Source organism: Priapulus caudatus, unplaced genomic scaffold (genome assembly GCF_000485595.1).
Source record: "Priapulus caudatus unplaced genomic scaffold, Priapulus_caudatus-5.0.1 Scaffold2869, whole genome shotgun sequence".
In the NCBI taxonomy this organism is placed as follows: domain Eukaryota; kingdom Metazoa; phylum Priapulida; class Priapulimorpha; order Priapulimorphida; family Priapulidae; genus Priapulus; species Priapulus caudatus.
The window spans coordinates 6014-23281 of record NW_014579930.1 but is presented as its reverse complement, the minus strand read 5'-3'; the positions used below and the strand labels follow the sequence as shown (position 1 = coordinate 23281).

General features: G+C 43.8%; 1 protein-coding gene and 1 long non-coding RNA gene across 2 annotated transcripts in view; one reads left to right on the top strand and one right to left on the bottom strand.

Annotated features, from left to right (window-relative positions):
* Positions 1-7258: 7258 nt before the first annotated feature.
* LOC106819121 (nuclear factor of activated T-cells 5-like) lies at positions 7259-16919 on the top strand. Its single transcript, XM_014823784.1, has 11 exons — positions 7259-7518; positions 8493-8661; positions 9031-9221; positions 10532-10704; positions 11880-12014; positions 13054-13109; positions 13465-13588; positions 14759-14830; positions 16125-16420; positions 16583-16815; positions 16847-16919. Exons 1-11 carry the CDS (start codon positions 7259-7261, stop codon positions 16917-16919), a joined length of 1782 nt encoding a protein of 593 aa, XP_014679270.1.
* A 42-nt stretch (positions 16920-16961) lies between these two features.
* Positions 16962-17268, bottom strand: part of LOC106819122 — a 5974-nt gene continuing 5667 nt past the window's right edge. Inside the window, exon 3 of the long non-coding RNA XR_001395347.1 lies at positions 16962-16977. This is a non-coding gene — a long non-coding RNA (uncharacterized LOC106819122). The remainder of the gene's footprint in view (positions 16978-17268) is intronic.

Below are 17268 nucleotides of genomic sequence, written 5' to 3'. Positions count from 1 at the left end.
CGCACGCGTGGGCCTTTGATGGCTTAGTTTTCCCTGTCCATAGAGTTGTCGCAATGTGGGCAAATGGATCGCCGTAAGCCCTGACTGGACGTGGCCGTATCTTTCTGCCCAACTTAGTTTCAGTTATGCAATGAGAATGCAACTTTCATTCACCTTCGATGGGCTCAATTTTAACAGTCGTCCGGTCCGTCGCTGCGGACTGGATTTTCTCTCGGCCAACTACAATTGCTTTCGTGGTTGTTCGGTGTCCAACTCTATAAATAGTGTATATGTCAGAATGCGCGCGCTTTATTTTACATACTGGCCAGGGTTGCACAATACGCTGCAAACGTACATGCTCTAGACGCATTTGTCTTGGCTTGCTTGCTACAAAGTATACCATTGTACACGTTGTTTACAACATCAATGTTATCGTGTTATTTTCAATTTTTTGCTCGATCTGTGACTTGACAAGTAGGTGCGTTCACACTTGGCGCGACTATTAGCGGGGCCTGCCCAAACCCGGTTTTTTTGCAGCCCGCTTCGAAAAACTGAGCTTTTTAAAGATGTGAGAATTAGCTCAATAAATCGCGCTCAAATAAAGACAACACTTCCGACTGCACTAATTTGGAATCACGCGCGCTTATTTGCCACCGGTGGGGTGATATTTGAAACCCGCGGGCGGCGTATTAGCGAGTATTCGCCTGTGTGACAACGACACAATTATTCTCACTATTATCTTCCGCCCTATTGCGCGGATCTGGCAGGCGCGGTTTTTCTTTGTGTGTGAACGCAGCCTAGTGTAGTAATGTTAGTAATTAAGCTTAGTAGTGTACATTAATGCTACTGTTATGAAATAAATTATGCAACTTTTTAATTACTATTATTATACGTCATTGATCCCAGCCCATCATTTACACATTACAATATTTTATTATCTTCTAATAATGAGCTGAACGAATGCCGATCAATGGCCTGTCTGCCTGTCACTGCAATACGTACAATGTACATTTGTTAGGCCTTTTTGCTTTCGCACTTGAGCATCACGTGAGCAGAGCGGCATGCCGCACATGTTTAAATAATTCCGGACAACAAAACTACTTGAGGGACAACCCTTTTGCGGTATCGTGGTTGTCCTCCGGACAACCCCAAAACAAAACCTTAAATTGAGCCTGCGCCCTTCGTCGTATGGCAGACCTTTAAGAATGCAGGAACTTTTAAGGGTGTGATTTTTTAGTGAGTTCACATCATGCCTCTTTAAGGGCTGTGATTTTTTAATAAAGTCTCCATCATGCCTCTTAGGGTGTGTTGTGATTATGGAGCCGTGAAAAGTCCCCCTATGGTGTTCTAAGGGGAGTCATTAGTAGTCCTCATTGTACTTTTCAAATCTGAAAGCCTGCTTCTAGAAAAGAGCAGCTGAGCAGAGCCGATGCGAGGAGAGAGAGAGAAGTTGGCTAATGAAACACAGGGAGAAAGCGGGAGACTAGCAGAGACGTTTAGGGGAGAGTCAGAGGCAAGAGAGAAGATGAGACACACACACACACACGCGCGCACGCACGCACCATGCGCTGCACACGCACCAGCACACGCAGCACGCACACTACACACACGAGAGAGAGGAGACTGAGAGATATGTAGGAAGAAACACACACAACAGAGAGAGAGACTGAGAGAAAGAGGAAGAAACGCACACACACACACAGACTGAGAGAAAGTCAAACAGAGAGAGAGAGAGAGAGGACGAGTATAAGACAACAGAGAGCAGAGAGAGAGACAATAGAGAAGACAGGAGAGAGAGAGAGAGAGAGGTGGAGAGAGCAGAAAGATTGCGAGAAGAGAGACGACGAAGAGCGGAGAAAGTGGTGTATGTGAGAAAAAAGTACTTACCAATTTCTTGTAGCTAAATACTTCCTTACTCCCGAACGCTGCCCTCACTTATGTCTGTGCATCGTCGTCATGGAAACTCGTACTGTTGTTATTGACAGGAGGGCATCCATCGTTTAGGCTCCGATTACTGTTCAACTTCACATCAAGACGATTGAACCGGAGATCGAGAGTGGACGTGGAATGAGACCTAATAACTTGTGAGTTAACTGACTAAAGCTGAGGTTGCAAGTGTACATAGGGGGGGGCGGGGGGGCGGGGGGGGGGGGGGGGGGCCTATGCAGTGTAAGATTCAGTCCTGGGTCACCGATTGGGTAAGCCCTATTTAGCGCAATTCTAACTAGAGCAACGGAAGTTTGTGCTACGTTCGCGGCGCTCGTCGTACCCTGAGCAAAGGTGCCGCTCGTAAACGTGTTATTGTCACACTTTTGTGTTTTGCTATAAAATTATATTTTTTCGTGCATTATAAAATGAGTAAAACTAGTTTTTTTTATTTTTAAGCTATTTATTTTATGCAATCAATGAACGACACTACCGTATCGGTGTGATTACAGGCATCTAATTGTTCAGTGGTACAAGTTTGAATGAGACACAGTTAATGGTTCTCCTCCAATAATAACAGTTCTTCCTTACTATTCTTATGGTCTCCTTCCAATAATGAACAATTCTTCCTTTCTATTCTTACGGTTTTCTTCCAATAATGAACAATTCTTCCTTTCTATTCTTACAGTCTTCTTCCAATAATGAACAATTCTTCCTTTCTATTCTTTATGGTCTCCTATCGCAATAATGAAACAATTCTTCCTTTCTATTCTTACGGTTTTTCTTCCAATAATGAACAATTCTTCCTTTCTATTCTCCGGCTGTTCTTCATCATGAAACAAATTCTTCCTTTCTATTCTTACAGTTTTCTTCCAATAATGAACAATTCTTCCTTTCTATTCTTACAGTCTTCTTCCAATAATGAACATATTCTTCCTTTTCTTTTCTTACAGTCTTCTTGCCCAATAATGAAATTTCTTCCTTCTATTCTTACGGTTTTCTTCCATAATGAACAATTCTTCCTTTCTATTCTTCCCGGTTTTTCTTCCAATCATGAACAATTCTTCCCTTTCTATTTCTTACAGTCTTCTTCCAATAATGAACAATTCTTCCTTTCTATTCTTACAGTCTTCTTCCAATAATGAACCATTCTTGCCACCCGCAGTTCGGTTTGTCAGTACTTGTAACGTGCCATTACTGTCCCACCCATCTACTTTGATGATGATGTCGACGGCAGACGTGTGCCGATGTTTAGTGAGACCTCCATATATCTCTACGACATTGCTACAACTGCGGAATAATGCAGCAAGGTTGTCGTGGACAAACGCAGGGCCCCCTCTGGATGTTTTAAAGTTTTGAGCCAAGGCTAGAACCACAAAAGTTATTTTTAAGCCACCAATGAAATACTATAGCAGCTACTGTTCACTTTATCGTATGTGCTAAGTACAACGTCTAAGTGCGTGTTTTCGGCTGCGGGATAGTGCAGAACGCTTGTCGTGGACAATAGGAGTTCCCTCGCCCCTGTGTTAACCAGTTCTTATTCGATTGTATCCGGTGGCAATCTTTCTTGTTGTCGGTGGGATCAGATATGTTGTCGTCCTTGATGTTGCCTGTCGCGTGTTGTTATGTGCAACATGGCTGCTAGTGTGAGTGAGCCTGTGTGCCTTTGTAATCGTCCCGATTGTTAGATGTACGCAAAAGTAAACCCGAGTGTGTGTAAAGCTGGGTTTACACTACCCGACTTTGGGTTGGCGGGAATTGTCGCGAACTGGAGTTCCAAACGCTGCCGTAAACCAACGATCGCATGACAACCGACGCCAACTAGTTTGGGAGATATAGAACATTTTCTATTTTTGCCAAAAATGAGAAATTGCTCCAAACTCGACAATTCGCCGACACAAGTCAGGTGCGTTTTGTAAACCCAGTTAAGGCCGCCGCCGGGTAACGACAGAGTTGGTAGGTTCGGCAAAATTTTTCGGGCGAGAAAGGAGAGGGAGAACAGATGAGTTTGGCCTATTAAAATTGTCTTATAGCATAACGATAATATATTAATAGTATTAAATGTTACAGGGTGCAAAATTATCGCGAATTCGGAGTCCAATACTCCCTGATTACCGCTCGGACATCCTGATTTTGACTTATGCGGGAGTCCGTGCTGACTCCCTGAAATCTTATTTAGAGCGAGAGAGAGAGAGAGAGAGCGAGGAGAGGAGAGAGAGCCGAGAGACGAGAGAGGGAGAAGCGGGAGGGACAGAGAGAGTGAGAGGAGGAGAAGAGAGAGGAGAGAGAGAGAGAGCCTCGCGACTCGAAGCCGCGAACTGGAAGACGAGAGAGAGGAGAGCAGAGAGAGGAGAGCGAGGAGGAGAGAGGGAGAGAGAGAGAGAGGAGAGGAGCTGAGACGCGATGGGAGAGAGAGAGAAAAGGGACGAGGAAAGGAGAGACGAGAGAGAGATGAGAGAGACCCTTGAGAGAGAGAGCATGAGAGAGAGAGAGAGAGAAAGAGGGAGCAGCTCACGCAGCCACGACACAACACACCGACACACACACACACACACACACACACACACACACACACACACACACCACACACGCACACACACATACACACACACACAAGACAACACCACACACACACACACACACACACACTACAGACACAATACACACACACACACACCACACGCACACCACTGCCGTAGATATCAGCCGACCGCTCGCTCACTCCTGCATTCCTCCTCAGGTGAACGCTTGCGCGAGACAGATAGACAGAGCGACGCGATGTTGCGGCGGACGGACCACGCGCTGGACGACAGCCTTATGTCGTCGGCCTCGACACCACGAGATGGCCGCCCGCGCGACTCGTGTCGACTCCGACCGCGACGACGACGCGGCTAGCGACGGCCGGCCGCCGAAGACGAGAGCCACTCGGATCAGGAACCAATCACGTCGAAGGTATTTATCCGCTCGTAATCGCCGCGGCCATACTGAAGGTGTGGGTGCTAGTAGTAACTTGATTATAATATGTTATTGTAAAAATTTACGCAGTGCTAGGAATTATGATGATAATCAATACAGAATAATTAATAAATCAATAATAATAATAATAATAATAAATAATAAATAATAATTGCGATGATCCATTTGGATAATAATAATAAATTAATATTAATAATTAATATAATAATTAATAATAATAATAATATAATTAACCATTAGTTGTTATTATCAATACATGTTATTTTGTGTAGTAGTAATAATAATAAACCATTTACAGGTGTTGTATTATGACATAATAGTTGCCTGTAGGTATATAATTAATAACTGTTAGTGGTAACAGTTATTCTAAATAACATATTAGTGCGTAGTAGTATTAATGAATAAACATGGCTGTTATTATAATAACATGATGTGCTGGTAGTATATAATAATAACCTGTTAGTTGCCCGTAATAGTTATTATATAACATATTATGTGATTAGTAATAATAACTAACATTGGTGTTATTTAATAACATAATAGGGCCTGTGTTATATACATAATAACCTGGTTAGTGGTAACAGTTATTATAATAACATATTAGTGTAGTAAGTATAATAATATAAACCATTGGTGTTATATTAATAACTAATAGTGCCCTGTAGTATATAATATAACCTGTAGTGCGTAACACGTTTTATATAAACATATTAGTGCGTAGTAGTATTAACTAACATTGGTTATATTATAATAACATAATAGTGCCTGTAGTATATAATAATAACCTGCTTAGTCGCGTAACAGCTATTATAATAAAATATTAGTAGTCAGTAGTAATTTTATAATAAACCATTACGGTGTTGTTATAATAACATTCAATAAGTGCCTGTTAGTATATAATATAACCTGTTAGCTGGTAAACGATTTATTATAATAACATAACTGTGCTAAGAGGTAATTTATAAACCGTTACGTAACATAACATAACATGCATGCGTGCTCAGTTAGTATATCCAATTAATAAACTGAATAAATTGACCATGGAGGTTACAACGTAAACGGGCGTCTTGTGCCGAGTATGTAAAAATCAATATTGTCCAAACACGTAAGCTTTAGGCCATAATAAAAAGGTATTGTATGTTTGCCCTTCATCCCAACCACCGCAAAAGCGCCGGACGAACTCCAATTGGTTTTATTTATCTTTACTTTATTTTACTTTTTTTTTTAGTTCAATTGCTATCACTGTACATTATATAAATCTGATAGGCAATTACATTAATATTGCCGCCACCAGCAAAACAAAACATTCAACATAAAAGGTATCTCCACCAAGCACACGAGCATGTAGCGCCATGATGAATTTGTAAAAAGACCCCCCCAAAAAAAATGAAGGTCCTACCTACCTACCCAAACTTTTCAGCCTGGGTTTGGGCGGCAACAAAGATTATTTTAATTGTGGCCTTGTGGCTTTGCGAATCATGGTCCTTCGCCACATACACGGAAGCAACCGAAGTTTAATGTCTGTCGCGGCGAGTGGTTTATGAACTTTTATAGCCGTCAAGTTTTTTTGTGTTGCACCGAGTGGTTTACGACGAGGGGGTTGTAACGTTATCATAAAACTCTGATGGACAAAATTTCCTCTTGCAAATCTGTATCTGTAAGTAATATAAGTTTAACGAATCTTTCGCGCAAAGTAGTATAACTGTCTGTGGTGTGTAATTTATGCATAATTAGTGTATTGCGTTAGTGGTGTAATCTTTTAATCTATATCCCTAAGTGTATGTAATTCTCTGCTGCCTTTATGTAATAACGTTGACTGCCTACTGTATCTTGCAAGCTTGCTGGCTACTGCTGCTACTGCTGATGGTGTGCGGATGCTGCTGTTGACTGCTGTTGCTGCTGTACTGCTACTGCTTCTCAGTACTACTGCCTGGTGCTCGGCTACTGCTGCGCTGCCTACCTACTGCTGCTGCTGCTGACTGTTGCCTTGCTGCTGCCCTTATGCTTGTAACTGCTACTGCGTACTGCTACGGCCTGTAGTACTCTGCTGCTTACTATTGCTGCCGTACGAATCTTCTACTCCATCTCACATCTTTCACCTCTCTGCCTCTCATCACCCTCTCTCACCTCTACTCATTCTCACCTCTCTCACCTCTCACCTCTTCTCATCTCTCGTGCAGCTGCCAGGGAAACGTGGACTGTGAGCGGGACGGGCGCATAGTCGCGGGTCGACGGACGGTGGTGGGCGGGCGCGCCTAGCAACGATTAGCACGCGGCACGCTAAGGCCAGCAGCCAGCGCAAAGGCCCTGCAAGACTCCTAGTCCGAAGCTCACCCACTCTCGAGGAAAGACGCGGCAACGGAGGTGGCGGGCACGAATGAGTGAGGGGGAGGATGAGGAGGGGAGGAGGGGAGCGGGAGTCCGCCTGCCGTTCAACGCCGACTCGGCCCGTCCTCCGACGACCCAGTTCGTCTTCCAGAAGTTTGGCCAGGAGGGAGGAAGAGAGAAGGAGGAGGAGGAGAAGGAGAAGACGCCGGATGCCGGCGAGAGAGGAGGAGCAGCGAGGGCGGGCAAGCGCTACGGTGAGTATGGGGTGGGAGGGGCGGAGGAGACTGGTCTGGCGGCCGGATGGGGAAGGTGGGAGGCGAGAACGGTAGGATGCGGCTGGGTCCCGGGGCGGTACTGTAGGAGGCAGGGGTCAGGCGGCGGTGTAAGCGTGCCTGTAAGGAGAGAGGCGGTTGCGGGGCGGGCGTGTGTGAAGGATAGGAGGGCCGGAGAAGTTAACATAGAGGAAGTAGGAAGATAATAATAACGATAAAAAAAATAATCGTAATAGTAATAATAACAACAATCATAGTAATAATAACAACAATAATAGTAATAATAATGATATAATACTTAATAATAATAATAATAATAATGATATAATATAATAATAATATAATAATGATCAATAATTAAGAATTAATAGTAATTTAATAATGATAATAATAATAATCATAGTAATAATAATGATAAATAATAATACTAATAGTAATAATAATGATAATAATAATCGATAATCAATACATAATAAATAGTACATACATAATTGACTAATAATAATGTAATAATATAATATAATAATGTTAATATCATAATGATTATAATAAATAATAATAATTGTAATAATAAAGAATAATAATAAGTCAATAAAATGATAATATAATAATACTGTAATAATAATTGATCTCACTAATGATAATTCAATAATAATAAATAGTTAATAATAATCGCATTAATAATAATGCATATAATAATAATAATAACATAATGATAACTAATAAATAATGATAATGGAATAATAATAATAATAATAGTAATCAATGCATAATATATAATAATAATGATAATAAAAGAATGAATAATAAATAATAATATAATATAGAATACAAAATAATTAATGTACATATTAATAATCAATGATAATAATAGAATACTAATGAATAATAATAATAAATAATAATGATAATAAAAACAACAATAATAGTAATAATAATAATAATAATTGCATTAGTAACAACAATAACATCAATAACAATAATAAATGACTTTATTCGTCCCGCTCGCAGCAGCAGCAGCCACGAACCGCCGCTCACCACGCAGCTTCCCAGTCGGTGCGGAGACGTGGAATTAAAGATCACAGCTCAGCCGGAGTCGAACCACCGCGCCCGCTATCTAACTGAGGGAAGCCGCGGGGCCGTGAAGGATCGTGCGCAGAAGGGACACCCTGCCGTCAAGGTGGGTCTTCTTCTTGTTCTTCTGCTTCTTCTTCATCCTCATCATCATCATCGTCATCTTCTTCTTCTTCTTCTTCTTCTTATAATTCTGCTTCTTCTTTCTTCCTCATCTTCATCCTCATCACCATCATCACCATCATCATCACCATCATCATCACCATCATCATCATTTTCATCATCATCTTCTTCTTCGCCTTCTTATTGATATTACTGTCCTGATCTTCTTCCCTCTCTTCTTCTTTCTCCTCCTCTCTCCTCCCTCCTCCACCTCCTCCCTCCTCTCTCCTCTCTCCTCCCTCCTCCACCTCCTCCCTCCTCCTCCTCCTCCTTCCTCTGAACACCACCATGTAATCTCTCTCTCTCTCTCTAGCTATTCGGTTACTCCAAGCCGGCCAAGCTTCAGGTGTTCGTGGGATCGGACGCAGCGAAGGTGCGACCGCACGGCTACTACCAGGCGTGCGAGGTGCAGGGAAAGAACTCGTGCCCCTGCGAGAAGCGGCAGCAGGAAGGAACCCACATCATAGAGTTGGAGCTGTCGCCCGAGTCGAACATGACCGCCGTGTGAGTCGCAGTGGCGCCCCCTATGTGTGTTATAGTTGAGATAGAGGCGCCCCCCCCTCCCCTATGTGCATTCATTGTCATCAAATCAATTGTACTAGCTGTCATTGTCATAGCTGCCCCCTATGTGTAGTAATTAAGACGTAGGCGCCCCCTATGTGCATTAATTGTCATCAAATCCAATGTTCCAACATGACAGCCGTCTAATTCGCAGTAGCGCCCCCTATGTGTATTAGTTGTCGCTCGAGTCGAACATGACCGCAGTGTGAGTCGCAGTGGCGCCCCCTACGTGTGGTAGTTGAGATGGAGCTGCTCCCTATGTGTAGTAATTAAGACCTAGGCATCCACATATCTACTATGTAGTGCAACGATAGTTAAAACTGTAGTGCCAACACGTCGCCCCCTACGTGTGTTAGTTAAGACTATTGGTGCTCCTGGCATCCACTAGCAGGGTGCGAAATTAATGCCCTGATTTACTGTTGGACTCCCTGATTTGACATATGCAGGAGTCCGTGTGACTCCCTGAAAATTCTGCCATACTATCTAGTTCATTCCAGAGCACGGCCTCGCGGAATTACCATATTTTTCAGCTATATGTCCAAAGAAAATTTGGCAGACGTGCAACCGCATGAATCTTAAAAATAAGCACATGCGTTATTGTTAATATCTTTAATTTTGAACCTCAGACTGCGGACTCCCTCATTTTGCTGTGGACTTCCTCTTTTTGAGGGTAGGGAGTCTGTTGGACTCCCGTATTCAAAAGTTAATTTCTACCAGGGCTGAACTAGTTAAGACTAGTGCCAGCATGACTGCATTGTGTGTTGCCTCCTACATTCACTGTTTGGAACTGCAGTGCCCCCTACGTCCCCCTGTCTGCTTTGAGCCATCATTCCGGTTCCAATGTCGTCCAACTCCATTACTTTTCTTGCGATTCCGGCATCACTCTGTGACTTTCCATTTTTATCAGAATCCTGAATACCAGCTCTGAATTTCCATTATTCCGGTTCCGTTTCTAATTCCATCCTCACTCCACGACTTTCCATTCCAGATTGGACTGCTTCAGAATCCTAAAAGCTGGCAAATATCCATTCCTGTTTCATTTCCGTTTCTGTACCCACTTCACGACATTTCATTTCCGATTCCGTCCTCACTCCGTGACTTTCCATGCCAGATTTGACTGCGCCGGAATCCTGAAACTGCGTAACGCAGATGTGGAACATCGTCTAGGCGTCGCGCGTTATCTCCGATTCCATCCTCACTCCGTGACTTTCCATTTCCGATTCCGTCCTCACTCTGCGACTTTCCGTTTCCAGATTGGACTGCGTCGGAATCCTGAAACTGCGTAACGCGGACGTCGAGCATCGTCTGGGCGTCGCGCGGTCGCGTAAGAAGTCTACGAAGGCTCGTTTGATCTTCCGCGTGACGCTGCCCAGGCAGGACGGGTCCAGCTACACACTACAGACCGCCTCCATGCCAATACTATGCAGTAGGTGGTGCCGCCGGTCGGCAAACACGCGCGGCTAGTTATGCTTGACATTATATATATATATATATGTGTGCGTGCATGCGTGTATACATACATGCATACATATATACATATACGTATATGTAGTGATGTCACGATTATCGACTATAATCGATCATCATTTGAACAGTGGCTTGAACCAAGCGCTTGGGTATCAAACTCCATAATCGATTTCATCGAAAAATAAATAAAAAATCGAAATAAATGTAAAACTTGGAAAAGTGATGAGAATCAGAGATATCATCACTACTATACAAGTTATCCTTTATTAACATACATGTATTATACACACAGTAGTAAACAGTGCAAAACAAACAGTAAACAGGGCTAAACAAGCACATACATGCACACGAATTACACACACGCAGACATTACAAACACCCGAGTAACCGATTGTAACGAAACAACGGTTACTTGGGGCCAACAGAAGATCGATTACGGAAATTACAACGATTACAACACTACGTATATGTTACAGTACACGTATGCAGGCGTTTCTCTGAAGGGAAAAATGAGAGCAAACAGGGGTAATGGCCAGTTTGGGGAAAAAAACGCGCATGATGGATTCAAATTACAGGATGTATGATATAACTTATGATATCATAAGATAGCAGCATATACTTGTCAGTAAATATAGGAACATTTTACCAACAGGCCGATCGTTAAAATTTGACATCACGGTGGTGCCGCGCATTGTGGGTCTTTATATAAGAAACCTGCGTATATATACGCCACAATTATAGCATGCAAATATATACATATATATATATATATATGTATACTTGCACTTTCGCTTGTTTTGCATCATATCATATCATATAATGTAATATAATATAATATCTTATTTCATATATCGTATCACATCATATCATATGTTATATTTGCTGTGTTATATTTATGTTGTTTATTAACTATATATGCAACAAATAACATTAAATCACTTTATACATTATTATATTATATTATATACATATATTACGTAGCTACTAATGTGATTAATTCACCTAAATTTGCTAACTTCATATGATTAATACATGAGTGATAAATTCGTGTGAAATCGATTTTTTCCCAATTTTTCCCCTGCCGAGACTTTTCGCGGGGAAAACGTTGACGAGACGGTTGTGTTTTCTGCGCAGCGCAACCTCCTGGCCAGCCAGAGATCTGCAGGATGTCTCTCACGGAGTCTCCACCAGAGGGAGGTCACGACCTCTTCATCATCGGAAAGAACTTCCTCAAAGGAACACATATCGTCTTCATCGAGAAGGACACGTGTACGGTTCGGTTCCTTCACGTCTTCCGGAACGATTGAGCGAGCATGTCACTTCTATTTGATTTGATTTTAAGCACGTTCCAATCGATTAAGTTCGTTGCGCGTGACATTTAGTCGTTAGATGCATAATTACCATCGGTCTTTTAGACGTAGTAAAAGACTTAGTCCTTTAGTCTAGTACTTCCCAGTCAATTGGTCGTGCCGAAAATAGTTTCCGCGTTCGTCGAGAAATTTCGCATTCTGGAATGATCGAGGACAAAAAGTTTGAATCGGCTTGGTCTTCCGAGTCGATTTATTAAGCAGAAAAAAGCATCTATATATATTATTTCATAACTAAAATAATGTTTCATTATATTAATATTTTTATTACGCATTTATATTATTTTAATTCAAAATTGCATCCGTTGAGGTTACGGTTCCCACACGTTCCGGATCGATCAAGCTTCGATTCGATTTGATTTGATCGCGTATTCCAATCAAATGATTAAGTCCGTTGCGCGCGATGATATGTGCATAATTACCATCGCTAGTTAATCTAATTAGCTTGAATTTACTCTCTTGGACTTCCGAGTCGATTTATCAAGCGGGAAAAAGCGTCTATATATATTATTTAATAACTAAAATGATATTTTACTATAATAGATTTATTAAGCGTCTATATTATTTAATTGCGAAATGGCGACCCTCGAGAAATGTTCCCGAGCGTTTCTACGATGTTGTTTTTGAGCGACACAGTTGGCAATTAGCAAACTTATTAGGTTAGGCCATAATAAAAATATTGTTTGTTTGCCCTCACCCGACCGACCCACCAAAAAGGGGCCGACTCAAAAAAATGTATTGATCTTTTTTTTTTGTACAAACACCCGAGCATGTAGACACCATGCTGAATTTGTAAAAACACCCCCCTCAAAAAAAGCCTACCTACCTACCCAAACTTTTTAGCCTGGGTCGGGTGAGGGCAAACGAAGATTTTTTGAATTGTGGCCTAATAGAAAAATAGCATCGTCGGTTGCTGATTGTTGATCTTCGTTACGTTACAGATGGCGAGGATATTTGGCAGGCTGAAGCGGCCATCGAGAAAGAGTACTTTCAAACTGTGAGTGAGTAGCGAAACGATGGGTCCACAATTTGTTTTCGCGAAATCTCCGTTTTATTGCAATACCGGCAACAATAATCGTGATAATCGATAAGAATGCGATAATAATAACGATAAAAATAATGAAATAATAAAAATAATAATAACTCTAATCTGACTCGCGAAGCAGGAATGTAACGAGACGTGAACTCGATAAGAATAAGATAAAAATTTGCTAGCCGAAAGATTACTTTTGCCGAAACTCGTTCTTTGATAAAAGCGAACGCTATTATTATTATTATTATTATCCTACTCAATAATTCTCGTGCACGTCGTCACGGTAACGCGTAACGCTTTCGTCTTCGTTGTCGTGCAGACTCACCTGATCTGTGCGATTCCTCCGTACAAGGACGTGGATATCACGGAACCGGTGGAGTTGTTTGTATCGGTGCGGTGTGTGGATCGTTGCGGTGACCTCCAACCCTTCACCTATATACCGAGTGAGTTCGAACTTATTGTTTTACTTGTTGACTGAGTGAGTATCTATTTATCACTTACAGACCGAGTGAGTTAGAACTGTGTTGAGATTTGAGTTAGTTTAAATATTGTTTTGTTTATTGACCGAGTATGTTACTTTTTATTGTTTTGGTTATTGACTGAGTATGTTACAAGTTATTGTTTCACCTACAGATAATGCTGCGTTTACACTATAATCGATTTTTGTCAGCAAATCGTACCGATTTCAAGTGCATTCCAACACAATCGGCTGAAATTCGATTGTGTTGGAGTCCCAGTCGGAGTCAAGTCGCCGAGTTGGAGAAATAGAACCAACTCGGCCCGACTCCGACTCCAAGACAATCGAATTTCAGCCGATTGTGTTTGAATGCACTTGAAATCGGTACGATTTGCTGACAAAAATCGATAGTGTAAACGCAGCATATAAGAATATGTTATCTTTATTGTTTTACTTAAAGACCGAGTATGTTACTCTACCTTTATCACTTAACCTACTGATCCACTGAGTTGCTCTTTATCGTTCCACTTAGCGATTGAGTTAGTTACAATTTATGACAAATTAAAAATGAATATGACAATTTATTATGAACCGGGTGAGTATCTATCTATCACTTTTTGTACCAATCTGGAAATTTTCTCTTTAATATTACACCTACTGCCCAAGCGAGTATCTCTTTCTTACTTCACCTATCAACCCAGTAATACAGTATGTTTCTCTTTGATATTACACCTACTGCCCAAGCGAGTATCTCTTTCTTACTTCACCTATCAACCCAGTAATACAGTATGTTTCTCTTTGATATTACACCTACTGCCCAAGCGAGTATCTCTTTCTTACTTCACCTACCAACCCAGTATGTTTCTCTTTAATATTTCACCTAATCAGGGTTTCTTCTGAGGGAAAATTAGACAAAGGAGGTAATGGCCAGTTTGGGGAAAAAAACAAAAAAGGATGTATTGATATACTTATAGGTACATAGATACAGGATATACTTATCAGTAAATACAGGAAAATTTTCACAACAGCGATGTTAAATTTGACAACGGCGGTGCGCCACTGTGCCTCCTGGGTACAAGAAACCCTGCTAATGACCGAGTGAGTATCTCCGAGGCACGTGTTCCCTCCTGCTACAAGGACCTTATTGCTTTTTCAGAGCCAAAGGAAGTGAAACCTGATCCGTTGCTGGTGGACGTCACTACAAACCTCTCATCAGGAATGTCAAGGGGTGAGCGCTCGCAAGCTTCCTTCTTCCTTCTCCTCCCTCTTCTTCTACCTTCTCGGTGTGTTACCTCCCTCTCCTTCATCGGGAATGTCGAGGGGTGAGCGCTCGCAAGCTTCCTTCTTCCTTCTCCTCCCTCTTCTTCTACCTTCTCGGTGTGTTGACTCCCTGTCCTTCATCGGGAATGTTGTGGTGTGAGCGTGCTCAACACACGGCAAGAGATAATACAGACAGGCACCTGTGATTCAGTGTGCATGCGTGCACGCTTTCCCATCTTCTACTTTCCCTCCATGCTTTAATTCCTGCCATAATTGCTTGTAACTCCTTTCACATCTCCCTTCCTTCTACCTTCTCTCAATGCTTTAATTCCTGCCACGATTGCTTGTAACTCCTTTCACATCTATCTTCATTCTTCTACCTTCTTTCAATGCTTTAATTCCTGCCACGATTGCTTGTAACTTCTTTCACATCTCCCTTTCTTCCTCTACCTTCTCTCCATGCTTTAATTCCTGCCACAATTGCTTGTAACTCCTTTCACCTCTCCCTTTCTTCCAATCATGGCAGGAATTAAAGCATGAGAGAAGGTAGAAAAAGGAGTTACAAGCCACATCTCCCTTCCTTCTTCTACCTTCTCTCGATGCTTTAATTCCTGCCATGATTGCTTGTAACTCCTTTCACCTCTCCCTTCCTTCTTCTACCTTCTCTCAATGCTTTAATTCCTGCCATGATTGCTTGTAACTCCTTTCACATCTCCCTTCCTTCTACCTTCTCTCGATGCTTTAATTCCTGCCACGATTGCTTGTAACTCCCTTTCACCTCTCCCTTCCTCTTCTTCCTTTCCTTCTCGATGCATCGACTGCTGCCGTGCTATCTGATTGTCTCCGTCTCCTCCCTCTTCTTCTTCTTCTTTCTTCTCAATGAGTCGAATCGTGCCAAGATTTCTCGTAACTCTGCCACCTTCTTTTTCATCTTCCTTATATTTTCCTTCTTTTCATTTTTTCTACGTATCGACTGCTGCTTCGATATCTGATTCTCTCCGTCACCTCTCTCTTTTTCTTTCTTCTTGACTCATCACCTCCTTGTCTCTCCCTTCCTCCTTACTCCTGCTGTGATATCTGATTGTATCTCCGCTTCCTTTCAGCCGCGCTAGAGATCAACCGGCGATTCCAGATCAGCAAGGGCCAGTCTCCGTTCTTCTCCTGGCTCCCTCCTCATCCTCCTCCTCCTTCACCTCCTCCCCCTCCTCCTTGTTTTCCTTCTTGCTGCTGCGATATCTGATTGTCTCTTCGCTTCCTTTCAGCCACGCTCGAGATCAACCGGCGATTCCAGATCAGCGAGGGACAATCACCGTTCGCCGTCAACGTGACCGTCGTCTCTCCGCTGCAGCGCCAGCCGCCGCCGCCTCCACAGACGCACGCTGACCTGCCCCTGGCGGCGGCGACGACGGCGACGACGGTGGCGCCCTCTGACTTCGTCGGCATGCTCATGGGAGACTCAGCCATACAGTCACTGGGCGGAGGCGGCAGTGCGATGGCGCCACTGTCTGCCTCCGCGATGGCGCCACTGTCGGCCACCACGATGGCGCCACCGTCGGCCGTAAAGATGGAGCCACTGTCGGCCGCCATGGAGGGCGTCGCCACGACGACAACGGCCGCGGCGATGGCGGCGCCCCCTGGTGAGCTGCCGCAGTTCGCCGCGCACGAGACACAGCTGCTGCCGCAGCAGCAGAGCTCGACCCACCAGGTGGTGCCTGTGCAGCACCAGGTGGCGCCGGTCGAGCACATGGACGCGTCGTCGGCTGCCGTCGGCGCCACCTACCAGCTGGACAAGCCGCCGGCGCTGCCCATGGACACGTCGCCGGCCGTCGCCATGGAGACGACCCCGCGACCCGCGGCGGCGGCCCTCGACGACGCCGCCGGCGCCACCTACCGGCTGCCCAGCGTCGCGAGCCTGCTGCCAGCGGCGCCCTCTGGCGAGGCGAGCGTCGCCGAGTGGCCCCAGGCGCACGTGCTTGACTACCAGGGGGCGCCGCACGAGGCGGCGGCGGCGGCGGAGGCACGGGGCGACGCGGACGCCGGCGGCGGGGGGTTGCTAGGCAACGGCGAGTCGGCGAAGGCAGAGCTCACGTTCCAGCGACTGTTCTACGGTGCCATCTACGGGGAAACAGACGCGGCAGAGGCGGCCGCAGCAGACGCGATGCAGCAGCAGCAGCAGCAGCAGCAGTGCTCCCTGGCGGCAACGCTAGCGCCCCCCGGTGGCAGCGGAGACGGCAGTCAGGTGCAGGCGCTGCAGAAGGAACTCGAAGGTGCGTGTCTCGTGCCACCAGGTGGCGCCGTCATGTGTAGGCTGCGGTCGCGACGTGCACCGGCGATCGTTATCGTTGTGTTTCGCGCTTCGTTATTTTACATTACATGATATATATATATATATATATATATATATAT

Excerpts from the sequence above, each read along its gene's own strand:
- LOC106819121 (XM_014823784.1), top strand. The coding sequence starts at position 7,259 with ATGAGTGAGGGGGAGGATGAGGAGGGGAGGAGGGGAGCGGGAGTCCGC. Across the intron at positions 9,222-10,531 it reads GAGTCGAACATGACCGCCGT|ATTGGACTGCGTCGGAATCC; the intron begins GTGAGTCGCAGT and ends TTCCGTTTCCAG. Across the intron at positions 10,705-11,879 it reads CTCCATGCCAATACTATGCA|CGCAACCTCCTGGCCAGCCA; the intron begins GTAGGTGGTGCC and ends TTTTCTGCGCAG.